The 19575-nt window shown below is 35.5% G+C and overlaps 1 protein-coding gene across 1 annotated transcript in view; it reads left to right on the top strand.

Moving 5' to 3' along the window:
• The window catches only part of AHI1 (Abelson helper integration site 1), a 186024-nt gene that overhangs the window by 35516 nt on the left and 130933 nt on the right, over nucleotides 1–19575 (top strand). The window contains exons 12-18 of the mRNA XM_065888623.1: nucleotides 2512–2644; nucleotides 6018–6141; nucleotides 10088–10317; nucleotides 11905–12011; nucleotides 14576–14694; nucleotides 17270–17400; nucleotides 18921–19061. Coding sequence (XP_065744695.1) covers nucleotides 2512–2644; nucleotides 6018–6141; nucleotides 10088–10317; nucleotides 11905–12011; nucleotides 14576–14694; nucleotides 17270–17400; nucleotides 18921–19061 — 985 coding nt within the window. The remainder of the gene's footprint in view (nucleotides 1–2511; nucleotides 2645–6017; nucleotides 6142–10087; nucleotides 10318–11904; nucleotides 12012–14575; nucleotides 14695–17269; nucleotides 17401–18920; nucleotides 19062–19575) is intronic.

The following is a 19575-nucleotide window of genomic DNA, read 5'->3' on the forward strand; positions in this document are numbered from 1 at the left end:
AATGATTTAGTTTTTCTTTTTGACTTTCATTCTCTCACAAGTATACACTGGAGTTTTCCAGAGACTAAATGATACATGATATCACAAGAGGGTGAATGCAGAAGCAATTATGAAATTCCAGCTATCTTTTATTAAGCCAGATGTTAAAAAGATTTTCAAAAATATAGAACAATTCCACTTTATGTAGTTATTTTTCATAAAAAGAAATTATTTATGTTAACATTTAATAGGTTTGCTCTGTTGTTTTTTAAATGATTAACAAATACTTTAAAAATTTCTCAGTTTTAATTTCTAATGTAAATATCTGTTTATATAGCCACATAAACAAAAGCTTTTTGGAGTCCTCAAAAATTTTTTAAGACTGTAAAGCACCCTGAAACTAAAACAGTTTGAGAATTTTAGCTATGTAGAAGGTGATCTGGAGTGGTGGAAGAAGGGTTCATTCAACAGGTTGGTGGAACTTGAGGTAGACTTTAAAGCATGGCAAAGTTAGGAGTGGGTGAAGAGGACAGGGAGGAGTATTTCATATTGTGGCAATGTTGTAAATAAATGGGAAAGCACCTGCTGTATTCCTCAGGCACTCAAAACTTGGCTGGCTGGAAACGCAAGTTTGTTGTATAAGAGGTAAAAGTGGTGTGATAGATTAGGCCCACATTGTGGAGTGGCTCAAATGGTAGGTAGCCTAATATTTGATTGTGTGGGATTGAGAGATAATGGGAGGTTTCAGGTAGGGAGGAAGCACGATAACAGTTGTATTTTAGGACAGATTAACGCTGGCGATGGCAGGTAGATCTTGAGGTAGGATACATCAGAATGAGAGAAAGGTAGCCGTTGCAGTCATTGATGTGTGAGGTGAGAAGGGTCCAACCTTGGGGTATTGGTGGCAAGAGTGAGAAGTAAGAGGTCAATACAAAAGGAAAGACCTAGTGTGAGTTAGTGACTGACAAGGTAGTGAAGAAGGGGAAAGAGTTGAAAATGTTGAGGATCTTTATTGCTGTTATTAAACGTTCATCAAGTGCCTCTTCTGCGTACAGTGTCAAGCGCTGGGAATACAAAGGAAATGATGGTGCCGTTAGTATTTTGGCTTAAGTGATGAGGCACAGAGTTTTCCTTAAGTACATCTCCTCCTCTAAGAGCAGCAGCAAGTGGTTATGAAACTTCCTAACTTTTCCTTCAATTTTTGTCTTCTTTTTATCCCCTTTTCCCTTTTCTATATCATCCCAGTAGAGAATGGAGGGAAAATGGTGTCTGGTACATTATTGGCACCTAATAAGTGTCTGTTGAATTTTTCGCCTTTCTAGTAGCTGCTCATAATGCTGCCTCTTCATAATGCTGCTAAATCTTGATGCTACTTGTGAAAAACCTGGTACCAATCTAGAAGGCGGGCCCTTGAACCAGTAGTCTTTGACTCGGCCCGTTAAGCTGGGCATAACCCTCTGAATAATCCTTATTAGCTGTATATAGTAATAATAATTACAGGTTTACTGTGATGAATATATAAAAAGACATTTGTAATAAAGTGCCACATTCTTGACATATAGTAAGGGCTCAATATATGTTCAGTTGAACTTTTTGAATAATAAGAAACACAGGAACTAAGGCTCACAAAAGTTTGAAACAGAGAATTAGGACAAATAAAAGTAAGCAGTGGGCTTCCCTTGTGGCGCAGTGGTTGAGAGTCTGCATGCCGATGCAGGGGGCACGGGTTCACGCCCCGGTCCGGGGAGATCCCACATGCCGCAGAGCGGCTGGGCCCGTGAGCCATGACTGCTAAGCCTGCGCGTCCGGAGCCTGTGCTCTGCAACGGGAGAGGCCACAACAGTGAGAGGCCCGCGTACCGCAAAAAAAAAGTAGTATTTTCTACAGCAGATAATAATTCACAGAAAGTTTTGGTTTCATCTGATAATAAGGAATGAAACATAAAAATTATGAAGGAATTTTAATAAAATTAGTGAATGAGAAATCAATAGGAGGTGATTGATTTACTTTGAAAATACATTTTGGAAGGCAGTACAAATAGTGGTTATTTTAAGAGAGAAAAAAAGAAAGAGAATGAATATTCATACATCATGGACTTCAGCTAGGCCTATATGGCATTTATAGACTCAGAACAAGTTTATGGTTCAGCAAAAATCACTTATTAGTTGCTGTCATGAAATAAGGGTGTAACATACATTCATTTTTGTGGCTGTATAAAAATAATGTGGTAGTGACAGCTTTAGAGTATCAGATATTGAAATTTTCTGTTCATATTTTGGGTGAATAGTGCCAGTTAGGCATGGAGTATAAATTCACTTAATTTTCTGGAGAATTGAAAGTGATTCTCTGCTTTGAAAGTAATTTACTATGGTTTTCCATCATTTGCTTACTTGCTTTCTTCTTCCTCTGCGTCACAGTAAAGGGACTTTTTAAAAAACCAGAAACTGCAACAGCTACAATAATTGAAGTTAACAGCTAGCTTTCATATTTTCATGTTTCTTCATCTGTATTAGTAAAATGTATGTTTTTCAGGCTTGCCGTATCCCAAACAAGCACCTCTTCTCACTAAATGCAGGAGAGCGAGGATGTTTTTGTCTTGCTTTCTCCCACAATGGAAGAATATTAGCAGCAGCCTGTGCCAGCCGGGATGGGTATCCAATTATTTGTGAGTAATGATCCTTCTGTTTAAGCTGATTGTAGTCTATACGCAGGATGATTTTTGGTTTTTAAAATTCATTGAAATCTTAATTTGAGTCATCCACCAGTACTACTAAATTAAAATAGATTTCCTCAAGTAAAGTAACAATTCTTTTATAATAATTTTGCACTTTGCTATACAATGTAGGTCCAGAAATAGAATGAAAATGATCAAATGAAGGAAGATAAATTTATTTTTAAAACATTCAGGCGGTATTTTTTAAAGCATTTTCTACTTTAAATATAGAAATTTTGCAACATGAAGGATTAATAAATCTCTTGACGAATTTTAATCCAATTTTAGTCAGTTGATAGTAGTGATAATTTGATTATGAAAGCCCTCAAATTTGTTATGTGCAACTAAGACCTGGCACAGCCAAATAAATAAATACTTTTTAAAAAGAAAGAAAGAAAAACTTGAATTTAGATATACTTACTGCTTAAATCTCATAAAACAAAAGAAGAATCTTTGTTGTTGTTTTTTGATTATGGTGTGTCTACTAGGAATTCATTTAGCTTCTAGGATGTGCAGATTGATGTTTTTCACAAGTTTGGGAAATTTTTCATCTTTATTTCTTCGAATGTTCTTTCTACCCCTTTCTATTTCTTCTCTTCTTCTGGAACTCCCATCATTTCTATATTGGTACACTTGATGGCATCCTACAGGTCTCTGCACCTTTATTCATTTTCCTTCGTTTTTTTTTTTCTTTCTGCCCCTCTGACTGCATAATCTCAACTGACCTGTCTTCAAGTTTACTGACTATTCTGACAGTTCATATCTGCTGTTGAGCCCCTCTAGTGAATTGTTTATTTCAGTTATTGTACTTTTCAACTCTAGAATTTCCGTTTGGTCCTTTTTTATATTCTCTATTAATTGCTAAGAAATAATTCTCACACCTTCGTTCTTCAGATGTGGTTTTCTTTATATCTTTGAACATGTTTACACAAGTGAATTTAAAGTCTTTATCTGGGAAACCAGTGTCATAGACAGTTTCTGTTGACTGCTTTTTTCCCTGTGTGTGGCCATACTTTACTATTTTGGGGTTTCTTTAGGGGTATGTCTCCCTAGAAAATTAGGTATTTTAAATATTACAATGTGGCAACTCTGGAAATCAGATTCCCCTCTTTACCCCCCTCCATCTGTCCACCTGGGATTTGTTGTTGTTTGTTTAGTGATGTTCCTGGACTAATTCTGTGGTCTTTATCCTTTGTCAGGTTTTACCCCTGGAGTCGTTGCTTGGTTAGCTTAGTGGTCCGCTAGTGGTTAGAGAGGGATTTTTAAATGCCTGAGTGAATGGGTCTCCCAGCCTGTGCTGAAGTGCCGTGTGTGTGTGTGTGTGTGTGTGTGTGTGTGTGTGTGTGTGTGTGTGTGTGTTTTCAATTCTAAGGTAGGGAGTTTACAACTTTGCCTTAGCCTTTACTTGCACAGCCCTCAGGGCAGTCACAGTAAGAGACAGGGCCTTTCAGGTCTTTCTTGCACAGTATATACACAGCCTTTCATGTGTACGTGTCCTTCTAGATTCCCCAGAATGTATTGGAGCTTTTCAAAGTGCCCTATGAACATCTCATTCCCAGTTTTTCCTTTTGAATTTTTTGGTCAGCTTCTTCTTAGGCCCACCTGGTATCACTGTGTCAGATAGCCACACCACTGATTATTTCATGCACCCTAGAGTTTCAGCTCTTCACACAGATCATGCTCAGAGCCAGGTCAGATAAAGCCAAGCCCTGAAAATGGAGCCTTTCCGGGAGCTGCCAAGCTGTCCAGCAGTGATAAATCTTGGAGATGGGGCTTTGGAGATCTTCAGGTCTCTTCTGCCCCATCCCATAGCTGCTAGGCTGCTGGTTTTCTTTGTAGTTTCAAGGCTGTTGGTTTTGAAGTCCACTTTGGAGCTTGGGAGAGGGGAATGGGAACAGGACAAGTTAAAACACCGCAGAGCTCAGTGTTCTTACCAAGATTCAGCTGTTTTCTTTAATAAATGCTCCTCAGATTTTTGCGAGCCTTTCATTTCCAGAGTTCTGAAAAAGTTAATTTTGACAATTTTTGCCAGTGTTCTCGTTGCTTTTATGGGGAAGCAGATCTTCCGAGGTCCTCATTTTGCTATTACAGAAGTTCTTGTGTACTGCTTGATAGTTTAAAGAGCAGTTGGTTTTACCACTAGGTGGAAGTAGAGACTTGGAGAGTATTTTCTGTGTTAAGTTGTTATCTTAGATTTCATTGTATATATATATATATATATATATATATATATATATATATATATATATATATATGTATATATGTATGTATGTATGTATGTAACATAGCCATACCACAATGCCTTGTTTATCAGATTAAATCTCTGTTCATTCTCTCACAATAGTGTCTATCATTTTTAGTATTAGAATTTTTTTCTCACAATAGCACAGTTTAAATTTCTCATTGCTTCGAATAGTTAAATTTTGGTTGGAATTTGATTGATTTTCAGATAAAATAATACCTTATTCATGAAAGACCAAATTACAGAATCTTTGAAGTGAATTGCAATTTAAAAGTTATTTGAGGGACTTCCCTGGTGGTCCAGTGGGTAAGACTCCACACTCCGAATGCCGCGGGCCTGGGCTCCATCCCTGGTCGGGGAGCTAGATCCCGCATGCATGCCACAACTAAGAGTTCGCATGCCGCAGCTAAGACCCGGCACAGCCTAAATAAATAAATATTTTTTTAAAGTTATTAGATTAATAAATTGATTATCAAAGATTATTAGGATTGCTTTGAAGAGATAAGAATAATTGTTAATTGTAGCCCATTATAAAATTTTCGGTATGTAAATTCTTGTGTCTAAAGCAAGTGAAAACTTACTTTTAAGTAGATTTTGACTTTTTTTTTTTTTTTAACAAGATGTTGGGGGTAGGAGTTTATTAATTAATTAATTTATTTTTGCTGTGTTGGGTCTTCGTTTCTGTGCGAGGGCTTTCTCTAGTTGTGGCAAGCGGGGGCCACTCTTCATTGCTGTGCGCGGGCCTCTCACTATCGTGGCGTCTCTTGTTGCGGAGCACAGGCTCCAGACGTGCAGGCTCAGTAGTTGTGGCTCATGGGCCTAGTTGCTCCACGGCATGTGAGATTCTCCCCGACCAGGGCTCGAACCCGTGTCCCGTGCATTAGCAGGCAGATTCTCAACCACTGCGCCACCAGGGAAGCCCTAGACTTTGAAATTTTTTAATACTGAATATGTCTTTGGTGATAATATTCTTACAGACAGTGCTTACCTGGTATACAAATGATTATAAATTATGAATTTTTATGTTATTCAGTTAAGAATCCTCTGTCTGGAAACATACTAATTTTTGAATATTTTCATTAGTATATGAAATTCCTTCTGGACGTTTCATGAGAGAATTGTGTGGCCACCTCAATATCATTTATGATCTTTGCTGGTCAAAAGATGATCGCTATATTCTTACTGCGTCATCTGATGGCACTGCCAGGTTAGTATCCTTGAGAAGTACTCGCTGTGTATGCTGCTTGCCCTCAAAGAAAGCAGAGAGAATGAATATAAAGTGATAAAACTACTCTTATGCTTCAGTGATGTTTTGCTTATCAAGGAACCGTCATAAACATGCATCATACAGACTCACTGATTAAATAAGAAGTAATGAAAACGTTTTTCATAAAGGCATTCTGTTAAATATATTTCGTTTATGTAATATATAATGTTTCTAGTCCTCACTGTCTTTAAATGATCATTTTGTACACTCTTTGATTAATATTTTGAGATGAAGTTCTTAAAGAACTGAGAGTTTTCCTGGAATATAAACTCTTGATGGCAGGGATTCCACCTCCACTGTTAGCTGGATGCAGAGGCCAGGACATGGTACTGCTCAATGCACAGTGTAGGGTCAGTAAATGAATATGCACCTTATGTTTTAAGAGCTTAATAGATTGTCAACTATTTGCATTGTTCAAAATGTCAGTTTTGAAAATAATTTAGCCCCTTCCAATTTAATAAGTATCACAATAAAATATTTTAAAAGTTACTTTTTTAATCTGTTACATTTATTTCCTACCTCTGTTGTCTCTTTAGTATCTTCCTCTATTGATTTTTTCCTCTCATCTTAGAAGTATGTTCAAATCTCCTTATCTTAAGGAAATCTTTTTCTAAACTCCTCCTGCCTTTCAGGCGACTACATTATTTTTCTTTCTACACCATCAAGAAGCATCCTATACACACTGTCTTTACTTTCCCCCAGTTAGTCTGGCTTTCACTTCCAGCGTGCTATATAAACTTCCTTTGAGAGAGCTGCAGTTTCTTACTAATTTTCGGACCCACTGGCTAGTTTTAGTCCTTACCCTGTTCGCCTTCACTGCAATAATTCATTATTGACCAGTCTTGAAATATTTTCAAGTCATGGTTTTCATTGACAACCTCTTCTCTTTTCTTTTTATCAGTCTGACCAATTCTCATTCTCTTGTTCCTTTTCTTCTGCCTGTTCTCTGTAAATGCTTATCCCCAAGATCCTTTATTCGATGTCTTCTGTGGTTTGGTGTGCTTATCCTGGTCTCTCTCATCTCCTTGGCTTTGAATCTCACTTACATGCTAATGACTTGGAGCTCCTTATCTTTTTCCGAATTCAACTTTGTATTACACACTTCTGTCTGGATTGCCCAATGGCACCTCAGATCCATAACGGAAATCACCAAATTTTGTTTTCCTTTTTTAGCCCTCATATAGTTTTAATGGCATCCTTATCCACCCTGTCTCCCAAGCTGGGAACTCAGGGTAGTACTCATGTTTCTTTTCTACATACAGGTAGTTCTAAATTATATTAATTCTACCTCCTAAAAGTCTCACATTCTGTCACATTCTTTCCGTCCTCACTGCTGTTGCCTTAATTCAAGTCCTTGTTATCTTTTGCTTAAACTGTTGCTGCTAAGCTTTCCCAGTGTTCACCCTCTAGCTCCTCCATCCCTGCTATGCTAAACTTCTTTCCAAAACCATCTTTCATAATGTCTTGACTTTAAAAATCTTTGCGCTTTGGAAAATATTCCAGTTCCTTAGTGTGGCATGACAGGCATGACCCTCATTGACCTTCTGTCGTCCCTTGTGCACTTCCCATGTACCCTCCGCCTCACCCACACAATCTTTTGAAATACCTTTAGCATCTTATCTTCTTTGGCATCTCCATGTTACCTGTGGGCTCTTCCTATGCTGACATGCATGCCCTTCTCCTCCCCTTCCTGCCCAACTCATTCACTCAACACATGTCTAAATGCCTTTTATAAGCCAGGGTGGGCTCCTAGTCATCATTTAAAACCCAGCTCAGATTTTACCATTTCTTGAAGTCAACTTGGGTTTCCTCGCACAGCATATATTGTAGTAAAGGATATTTTTTTCTTTATGTAGCTTGGAAGTTGATACTAATTTAGGACCCTTTACATCCTAAAAATACTGTTGTGAAGGATTAACTGAGTGAAGAGAGAAACACTGTGGCTAGAACAAAAGAGACAGTGAGGTTTTTGAAAGAGGTGAAGAATACTTACACTGAATGAGCTAAAGTCAAAAGGAAGAGAACCAGAGTTGCTAATGCTCAGAAGTGGCAGGAGTTCGGGTTTCTGCCCAGGTCTTCTGTTATCCTCTGGGGTCACTGTCACCTGTGATTGTTAGCGTCTCCTGAGTAACTGTTTTCCACTGGTTAGCTCTCTGCCAGATGGGCTTAACCTAAATCTCCGTCTTTAGTTATCTTCAGTATAATTTGAGAACACTACAGATCAGCAGCTCCTAATATAATCAGAAAGACTTATCCATGTGTAATGGCTCCCAGATAGACCCAGAAGGCCCCACTCTGCCCTCTCTTCACACATACTGTTTTAACTTTGGAATGTCTTTTTTCTTTCCTAATTCTGATAATTTTTGTGTGTGTTCATCTGGTCTTTACAGATTTGTATATCACCATTCTTCTCTGTCTACGGTCAATCTGATTTTTTTTCACAAACCCATTAATACATTTCTTTTGATCTTGGATTCTACCATTGCTTGGGTGATGAAAGCCATCATTGGTACCGATTCCGCTTTTATGTAAAAAGCTTCATTTTTATTTTAAGATATTGTGTCTGTTCTAATTATATTGAGCTGTTTTTAAGGTACAGTTGCTTCATTTCTTCTTGTTATATAGTATTTCAGATAATGCCGCTGAGATTTATTAGCAGCCCACTGAAGTTTTTATCTTTTAGCATTCTCCTTAATATTCCCTCCAAATTAGTGATTTTGTTCTTTCTATAAGTACTATATTTCATGTTACATATGTTCATTGAAAGTATCACTGTGGTAAAAATGTTTATGCAGTGACACACATGCTTTACTTTTACTTGAAAACATGTTCTTTCACTTCCTTCATTTATTAGGTTGGATTCTTAGTAATTAAAGATCATATCCTGTATTTTAAGCAGCTGCTGAGAAAACTTATAGAATGTTATTCTTGAATAGCAACGGTATTTTTTTATAGATAATTTTGAAAAAGACTTAATTTGCTTCAGTTCTTAGACAGTAATTAAAAGGATGAACTATAAATCCCCATATTAAAAAGTTAATAAATTCTTCTAATTCTGATAACTTAAATTTTTAAAAATCGAGTGCTTCACACTCACAAAGCACCTGTTTGTTCCTAGATTTTGCCTATTTTTGCATATTGACTTGCAGAGTATCTAACATGATAGTTTAACTCTTAGAGTTTACTCTTGTCAAGACTGTAGCAATAACAGTATTAATTTCTTTTAAATCACCTATTATATAAAGGAAGAGATAACAAGAGTATTAAACATAAAGTGAGTGCTCGATGTTAGATAGCCTGTTTTCTATAAAATATTGTAATGATTTTAATGTTATTTTACTCAAGTATTTATATAGTAATTTCAGTGTGCCTTCTAAGTCTTTGAAATGTTTATGTTCATTATCTATGCTTTGAAATTACAAATATAAAGTTAATAGAGTACCCTATTCTCTAAACCCTCAACTGTAAGCACTTTGGAAAAACAATATACACAGCCTAAATGGGAAATCATTGAAATTTCTCCCTCTGTTTTGTTTTTTACTTAAATGCAGTATTTTACCAACTATCCAATGTGTTTACTCAGTGCCAAAAATAGGTAGGTTTAAAAAGTACAGACATATACAAGTACAGTTTTTTCATTTTACAGTATAGATTACAATTAGTAGAGGAATTAACCATTATGCTTGAAAATAACTATAAGAAATAGCTTTGTCAAACTGAAAGAAATCTGGCTATCAAATAATGTCATCACATTATTTTTACTGTTATAAAATTTACCACTGGTTGTTGTAACTTGCTTACTTTTATAAAGTCCATTGCCCATATTGGTTCTTAGAGAAATGTCTACCTTTCAGAAGCAATATGTAACTTTTTTATCCTTTTCCAGGATATGGAAAAATGAAATAAACAATACAAATACTTTCAGAGTTTTACCTCATCCTTCTTTTGTTTACACGGCTAAATTCCACCCAGCTGTAAAAGAGCTGGTGGTTACAGGATGCTATGATTCTGTGATACGTATATGGAAAGTTGATATGAGAGAGGATCCTGCCATATTAATCCGACAGTTTGACGCTCACAAGAGTTTCATCAACTCTCTCTGTTTTGATATTGAAGGTATGTCCAAGAATATATGCCAGTAAGGCTAGTTACATGAAGAATTTTGAAAAATTTTCTGTTTCACTAGGATAATAATTATTTAAGCTTGAGGGTGACTTTATGTATCAGATAAAATTAAATGTTTGTGCATATTTAGATTTATGCATATTTTGAAGATCATATGATAGACCTTGGCATAAATTTGGCACTGAGGGAATTGTTAGTTAATTTTGAAGTCAGTAAATTTCTAAACACTTTGATTCAACTAATCTTTGCTGTAACAACCAGTCCTGTTCCAAATTGCAAAATATATTTTATTGGATTGGTGATTATTCCCTTAGTAGGTTTTTTAAAGGGCCGCTTTATGTAAAGGGTAAAAATGAGGAAGATGGGGGGTGGAAATCCCAGAGGAATATTGAAAATATATATTTTAAATGTAGCAACAGGATTTTTTTTAAAGTACAGAAACATATAGAAGGGAGATTTGCAATTATTTAAAGGTTTAATCTTAGAATATGAGTATTATGGATAGTGTTTAAAGGACATAAAATATAGGTTATTTTGTCAGCTGGAATAATAAAGAAATTCATTATTAAATAGTCACCTTTTCTATTATTTCACATACTAGGTGTGTATAGCTATAATAAATTGGTATGGGATCCAGATCAAAATGATAATACTGCTAATGTACTCAGTTCAACCATAAGGATGTTTATAAGTAGGAACACATTCAGGAAAGGTCAACCAAGGGTAGAAAGGCGTCTGAAAATTCTGTCATAATAGAAGTAGCTCATAAAAGAGAGATGAAGAATTTCTTCAAATATTTGGTTAAGATGTGGAAAAAAGAGAAGTCCTTCTACGTCGCTCTGTAGGTAGAAGTAGGGCCAAAGCTGCAACAAACAGATTTTCTTTGCTTAGAATTAGAAAGAACATTCTAATATACAGAGCATTTCATCAGTTGAATAAGCTGCTTTTGTGTAAAATATTACATTCACAGTTGCTGAACAACCATCTGTTCATAATGGTTTGTAAGATATTCCTGACGGGTTATGAAGTTGAATCTGATGATCTCTGAGGTCCCATTCAACTGTAAGATGGTTTGACTCTAAGAAATGATGCTGAACTGAAGCACCTGTTATTTATTAATTTATTCATTCCCTGGTCATTTTTTGAGTTCCTACCAGGTCTCAGGTATTATGCTAACAGTATATATTAGAGTATAGGTGTTTTTCCAGGGATATAAAATAGATTATATAGGTTAATAAAGGTGAGCAATACAGATCGTATTGGATATTTCAAATAATTTGTTTAGCTTTGGAATTTGAGCCACATACACATAAACTGAGATGCTCATTTCTTTTTGTATTCAAATTCAGGTAGGTGACAAAGGGAAATAAATCATCAAAAATAATTCAAAAGGGTGAAGAATTCATTTAAAGATAGTTGGGATCTGATTGTTTGCCTTTTGGACTTTTTAAAAACTGTAATGCCTTTTACTAGCCCTTCAATTCTTTGTTTTATTGGAATGTGTTTTCCCAATTTCATAATATTTGTTTCAACTTCTCTGTGACATTTATACGTAAGTAGTTTTATTTTTTTAAATAGGTCATCACATGTATTCAGGAGACTGCACAGGCGTGATTGTTGTTTGGAATACATATGTCAAAGTTAATGATGTGCAACACTCAGTGCGTCACTGGAGTGTAAATAAGGTATAGAGCCATTTCATATTTGGGGATTTAATTAAAGAAATGGGGGAAAAAATTGAACCGCATGACTTTAAGATGTCAGGACAGATTCACTTTGTTATAAAGCAGAAACTAACACACCATTGTAAAGCAATTATACTCCAATAAAGATGTTTAAAAAAAAAAAAAGATGTCAGGACATTCCGTTCGTTCTTTTCAAAGAAATTAAATTTTTCTCAGTCCCTGAGAAGTCAATTATCATGTCTTCCTGATGGCTAATTGATAATATAGTGACGTAGTGAAATTTTCTTCATTTTGGCCAGGCTTTTGTTTCTTTTTTTTTGAGCCCTAATTTGCCCTGTGGTATTCAGGGATCCATTACTGAAATTTATGCAAAATGAGGTATATGTTATATCACCATCTATACATAATAACTTACATTTTCGCTATTCATATTATTTTTTTCTTGGTCTAATAACATCACTAAAAACACTGTGCTCAAGGTTTTGTTAACAGTGCTATCCCTCAAAATTATGTGATCAAGATTATATAAGTATGAGAGGGCCTATCATTTAATCACAGTAATTATTTCATTTGAGATATACTAAATTGGCAGAAACAAATGAATGATCTCATTTTTGAAGCAGAGTGTTTTAAAGATGGCTTGTATACCAAGCAACTTTGTTGGTGCATATTTAGTATGTTTAAGTTAAAAATACAAAATGAATCATTAAACCTGAGTTGTTTTTATATGTATTGATATAATTTTTGTCTTACATGCTATACCTGTGTTCTTCAGTTTTGTTCTTCTTCATAATAGATTATAATTGTCCCTGTTTGAAAAAAAGACATTCTACATGAAAAAGAATTTCCAGGAACTTTAGTTAAATCTGTTGAGTCTGTCAGATCTGTTTAAAAACCAGTCTATTCTATTTTTAGTCATTCTCATCTAGTCTGTCAGATTAATGAATGATGGTTTGGGATTCATGTTGTAGCCTAATTTCATACACTTCGAAAAGAACTTTCTAATTACTTATATATTGATACCTAAAGGATTGGCAAGGCTCCAAAGGCACCATTTCTAATCATTTGAGTCTACAATGCAGTGTATTATTTGTATTAAAAATCATGTGTTTCTTTACCTCAATATAGTAACCAAAAGGCAAATATACCTTGGAAATCTGCTTCCTGGTGGTTACTTGAGACAGTCGAAAATAGAAAGTTAGGAAATGAGCTGGGATGTCTTTTTAGTAGCTTATGTCCTAGGACAGATGGGAGACTGCGATTTCTTACTTGGTTCTCTTCAACCAGCAGTGGGGGGAAGGATGCTGGGTTATACACATCTGTCCCTTAAGATGAGGTGTCCATGTGCTGTTGCACACACTCCTTGGTATAGCGTGTGGTCTTTAGAACTAGGGCTTGAGCATGAATATGATAAAAATATGAAGGAACTCATTAACAGATACTACAAACACTGAATCTACCAGCAGCTTTCTCAAACCTGTACCTAACACTTAACTTGTTATGCAGCCTTGGTTTTGATTTTGCACATTTGCATCTGTGTAAGTGGTGCTTCAATTGCTCACACCTTCAGTAGTGCATCTCCACCTCCAAATCATTGTAGTTGGGCTCAGTAAAATCCCCATCTGTGGTATCAGTATTTGACTTTATTCTGTAACTTGTAAAAAGCTGACAGCAGGTTTTAGCACCAAATAGCGGTAGGAGGGGCTCAGCTGCTGATACTAGGATTGTAGCAGTTTGTACCCCACCTCAGCTGGTGCCAACCCACCTCTGAAGAGGAGACCCTCTAAGAGAAGCGAGCAAGAATAATAAGGGGTCCTCGAGGGAGAAGAAGGCTAATTCAGAATTCTACCTACAGGTTAAAGCAGACCCTCTCTTGACTCTTTAGACTTTAGTTTAAGCAGTTTTGCATTTGCAGTTTTTTTCTTTCTCCTGTTAATGGAAACAAGAACCTTTGGAAATTGTCCTTATACACGGCTTGTTCAGGCAGATTCTCCTTCAGTGTTTGTGTCTTTCTTGACATCATTAATCAGGCCTACTTATAGTCTTCTTCTATAAGTAGAAGATTTAGCTGCCTTAAGTATCCAAACAAAAAAAATTACTATCTAAACTAAGTTATTTCAGAATAAGATGCTGATAATTTACCTTTTTCAGGACAAGTGGAAATAGATGTATGGAGAAATAATCTGAGACTAAAATAGAACTTGAGAGCTAATTCTATACTTAATTTTGAATTTATAAAAATTGGAAAGTTTCTTATCTGATGATAAACAGACAGTGTAGTGTTAGAAGATGTGTTTGTAGAAAGTGCTTCTTGTTTGGGAATATACTACAAAAACACTAATTAAATATGGTGTTACATAACAACCAAAAAATACATTTTAGCAGCTTTATTTTTGTCCTTAACCTGAAGTTACTTGGAATAATTTTGCTAACAATTTTAAAACATCCTGTATTGTGCAATTGAAAATGACATCTTAAAATTAAATTTGTACACTTAAAAGGGCTTAACTGTAGACAGACTTTACAGTGGTAATATTTTATAATCTTTTTTAAAATCATTTTAGGAAATTAAAGAGAGTGAGTTTAAGGGGATTCCAATAAGTTACTTGGAGGTTCATCCCAACGGAAAACGTTTGTTAATTCATACCAAAGACAGTACTTTGAGAATTATGGATCTCCGAATGTAAGTATATTTCAGTATTTGCAGGTTAAGTGCTCATAGAATAAGTAATGATTTAATTCATATTTATAAAGTGCAGCTGTGGTTCTCAACTAGAGAATTTTGTCCCTCAGGGGACCTCTGGCAGTGTCTAGAAACACTTTTGAATGTTTATTCCAGTATCTGGTGGATAGAGACCAGAGATATCACTGAGCATCCTGCAGTGCATGAGACAGGCCTCTGCAACAATTATCTGACCCAAAATGTGAATAGTTCTTAGGCTGAGATGTAGTCTATTGTTTTTTATTTTCACAATAAAAAGAAAGAAACTACTGCCATCAAATATCTTTTATCTCTATGATATTGGTTTAACATAGTATTATGATCTACTATCATGCCTGAATGAGAGGGCTTTTGATTCATACATCCTTGTTTTTCCTTTTTGTTTTGTTTCTAAAAGAGGCAAATGAAAAGAGATATTCTTAATGTAAAAGGCAGAAGCAGAGTTCTAGGAAAACCAGCATGGACTTCTGGTGTGCTTTGGTTTTTTTTTTTTTTTTTTTTTTTTGTGGTACATGGGCCTCTCACTGTTGTGGCCTCTCCCATTGAGGAGCACAGGCTCCGGACGCACAGGCTCAGCGGCCATGGCTCACGGGCCCAGCCACTCCGCGGCATGTGGGATCTTCCCGGACCGGGGCACGAACCTGAGTCCCCTGCATCAGCAGGTGGACTCTCAACCACTGCGCCACCAGGGAAGCCCTGTGCTTTGGTTTTGACGTTAAAAGTTCCTGTAAAACAAATGGAAGAAAGCTATTTTATTAAATTTCGTTATTGTATTTAGGAAGGCAAATGTGGTAATCCAGGTTAGTTTATTCTGCAATCATCACTTTAGGGCTAACCATTAAGCCCTTCAGTATTTATGTAGAACTGTTTGAGACACTGGCATGGGTGCTGTAGGAGAATGATAAGCAGAATTTGTTCATCAGGAATTTATAATCTAGTTGTACCAGCTCCTAAATAACATACGAAACACTTAGGCTTCATTGTGAGATCTTCAAGGACTGGAATCTGCTTATTCTTTTTTTTCTATACATCGTACCCACGTCATACCTAACAGATAGCAAGTACTCAATAAGTATTTTTAATGAGTATAAATACATAATAAAAGGATTGTATTTTTCATGGCAACGGTAAAGCTGATAGCTATAATATAGTCTTCTGTTAAAGACTCTGTGGCAAGACTGGTCTTTGAGCTCAATCTTGAAGGATGGGTAGAATTTAGACAAGATGGCAGTGTCCTCACTAGGGTGGAAAACATGAAAAGCCTGGAATAAAGTTTGGAGGTAGAATAATAGAAGCTGTATTCAGGGCAGAGTGAGTTAATCTGTATGAGCATGGGTTTCTTGCTAAGGAATGCTGAGAGAGAATCCAACAGAAATTAGAGCCAGACTTTAGAAGACCAGGCCTGCAGAGTTTGTTTGTTCTCTTTTTAAGCAATATAGTATTCAGCCTATGATCATGCTTGGGCTCTAGAAGAAAACTGCTTACAGTCAAATACTGCCTGTTCCACCCCTTACTAGTTGATTAATCTCCCTGTGTCTCCCTTTCCTCATCACTCAAATGGAAGAAATAATATACCATCCTCATAAGTGTTTTGTGAGGAATAAACTAGTTTATACATGTAAAGTACTTAAAACATTAACAGATGTAGCAGAAGTGTTTGACCCAGTAACCTTAGGTTTAGTTATTTATGTTAAGAAAATAATTATGAGGCAGTGCAAAAATATATATACACACAAGGTTGTTCACAGAAAGCATATTCATGGTAGGGGAAAGCTGGAAACATCCTAAGTGTTATCCAACAATAGAAAGTTTCTTAAGATACATTTAGACAATGATATAGTATATGCCTATTAAAATGATAATGTGTAATCTTTATTTTCTGACATGGTGGCCATTATTCATGACTCATTGTTGACTGAAAAAAGCAGATAACAGAGCAGTATATGTAATATCTTCTCTGTAAACCAGGGATGATAATAGTACCTACCTGGCACATAATAAGCACTAAAACAGTGTTAGCTGTTATTATTCATAAGTTAAAAAGCCTGGAAGGTTATATATACCATATTTAATAGATGATTCAATAATGTTTTGTCTAATACTTCTGCAATGATCAAGTATTCATTGTTTGATTTTAAAACTTTATCGCATGGAGAAAATATAAGAATATAAAAATTCTGTTCATTTTTTAGTAACCAATACAAATGCTACTTCCAAAGTAGTCTTTTGCTCCATAGCTAGAAATCATCTCTCCTATCCAAATCTGAAAAGTACTCCTTCTGTTCTTTTGTGGCACTTTCTACATCCACTTTCTATTTTACTTTAATGCATTTCTTCTCTCTCCTGCTAAATTATAAGCTCCCTGAGCTCTGGGATTATCTCTTCTTTATTCTGCATCCATCATAGAATGTATCCTGCGTAACAGATTCTCACAAGTTGTTTGTTAAATGCAAATTAAGTATTTAAAAGTTTTCCTGCCACCAGTCTTTTAAATGGGTAAGACAGGTTTCATTTGTAAAATCTTTTTGGCTCCTAGATTAGCAGCAAGGAAATTTGTAGGTGCAGCAAATTATCGAGAGAAGATTCACAGTACTTTGACACCATGTGGGACTTTTCTCTTTGCTGGAAGTGAGGATGGTATAGTATATGTTTGGAACCCAGAAACAGGTAAATAGTATTTCATCGAACTTAAACAGTTTGTTTGTTTTGTTTTTGATGAAGTATAAAAACTATAATTTTATGGTGTAATTTTCAAGGAAATTCTGATTTCAGGTTCTCAGTTATGTTTTTCAAAATTGGAAAGCTGATAATGGAATTCAGCTGCAGTCTAAATTTATATTAAATTCTGTTCTTTATGGTTTTGATATCTTCATGGATTTAGAATTTCACATTGTAATTCAAGGTTTATTCTTTCCTTGCTGGTAATGAGATATTGTTGAACTTAGAGAAGTGTTTAATGATGACTGTAATACAAAACACAGTATTATACACTGAATTTAGAGTACAACTAGGTATACAAATGGTTAACCATTCTACATTTTTATTAGAAACAAACATACTCCTGTCAGTTTTGGATGTCTGAAACTTAATAGCAATTTTACTGTAATTCAGGTTTGTTTGTTCTTGTTTTTTTTTGTGGTACGTGGGCCTCTCACTGTTGTAGCCTCTCCCGTTACGGAGCACAGGCTCCGGACGCGCAGGTTCACCGCCCATGGCTCATGAGCCCAGCCGCTCAGCGGCATGTGGGATCCTCCCGGACCAGGGCACGAACCCACGTCCCCTGCATCGGCAGGCGGACTCTCAACCACTGCGCCACCAGGGAAGCCCTGTAATTCAGTTTTTTTTCAATAACATAAGCTATTCTATTGGGCAATTCATTTGTGCTTCACCTTGCTTTTTAAAAGAAAAGCCAAAACTACATAAACATTTTTTTTTAGCAGTAGAAAGAATTTTATAAAAGTTACTTTAAAATTTCTTTAAGGAGAAGTATTTGACTTCAGCTTTTTATTTTCTTCGTCTTTCCCTTTAGGCATTTTTGACTAGTCAGTTCACTTATAGTTGTTTTTTTTTCTTAACTATATTTTGATACTTCAGCATCAGTTCGTAAGTGTTCATAAATCTCTTTTCCCCAGCAATACGTGGAACTGGATTCTTTGCTTTTTGAATTCTGATTTTCAAACTTAAACTTCTGCTGTAGGCCTCTTTTAGTCATTAATTATCATATGCATCTTTAAAGCAGATGGTATGTCAAACAGCCTCTGGAAGAAAAATAGAAAAAATTAATTCCTCACTAAACCTCTCCCAACCAGAGTTCCTTTAGTTTTAATCCTGACATTCCTCCCCTAGTTCTCCCTGGAGTTCTTTGTTAGTTGTCATTTGCTCAGCTCTGTCAGATCTCAGAGTCAGGTCTCTCTACTTCCAAGCTCTTTGTCTTTATTTCGTGCCTTGAATACCTCCGTGAAGAGGTTGGACTGAGAAGTAGAAAAAGGAGGGCCAACAGAATGAAAAATAAAGATAATTATTTAATATAGTGGTACTCAAATATTTATACGTTTTTAAGGTGTTCATATAAATAACGTGAGCTTTATCATTACTTACTATAAATCTTTTTAAATAAGCTACACAATAATCTTCTAATGAGAAGTATCTGAGATGGTGCAAATTATTGAATGTCTCTTCTTATTTAGGAGAACAAGTAGCAGTGTATTCTGACCTGCCATTCAAGTCACCCATTCGAGATATTGCTTATCATCCACTTGAAAATATGGTTGCATTTTGTGCGTTTGGGCAGAATGAGCCAATTCTTCTATATATTTATGATTTCCATGGTAAGTCCACCACTTGATAAGAGGAGAATATTTAGAGTAACCTTTACATTTAGACTGAACCGGAAATTATGAACTCTGTGAAAACTGTCATCCTTTGTATTAACAAAGCTGTCTTGAATATACTATGAAAGCCAAGCAACTTAAAAAGATCATATTATTATTATAACATTTTATTTTTCCATGAGCACTATTATTATGGAGTTTAAATATCAGAAGTACACATAATGGTTGTAATCACAGAAAGGTAGTCATCACTTCCTTTGTAAATCAATTTAAATAAAATTCACCTAAAAATTATTTGGGAATATGTCTAAATTAAAAGATAAATAACATTTAGGAAATATGGATCTGTAATGTTTTTAGTTGAATATTGAGTTAATTTCCTATTTGTTTTTCTTTTTTACTAAAGCACATAGTTTAAATAAGTTGTAATTTTGAGAGTTTCTTAACATAAAAGAAGGCAAAAAAATCAAACGTCAATGAAAATGAGATCTGGAATTAGAAATCTAACGTC

This window comes from Phocoena phocoena, chromosome 12 (genome assembly GCF_963924675.1).
Source record: "Phocoena phocoena chromosome 12, mPhoPho1.1, whole genome shotgun sequence".
Classification (NCBI taxonomy): domain Eukaryota; kingdom Metazoa; phylum Chordata; class Mammalia; order Artiodactyla; family Phocoenidae; genus Phocoena; species Phocoena phocoena.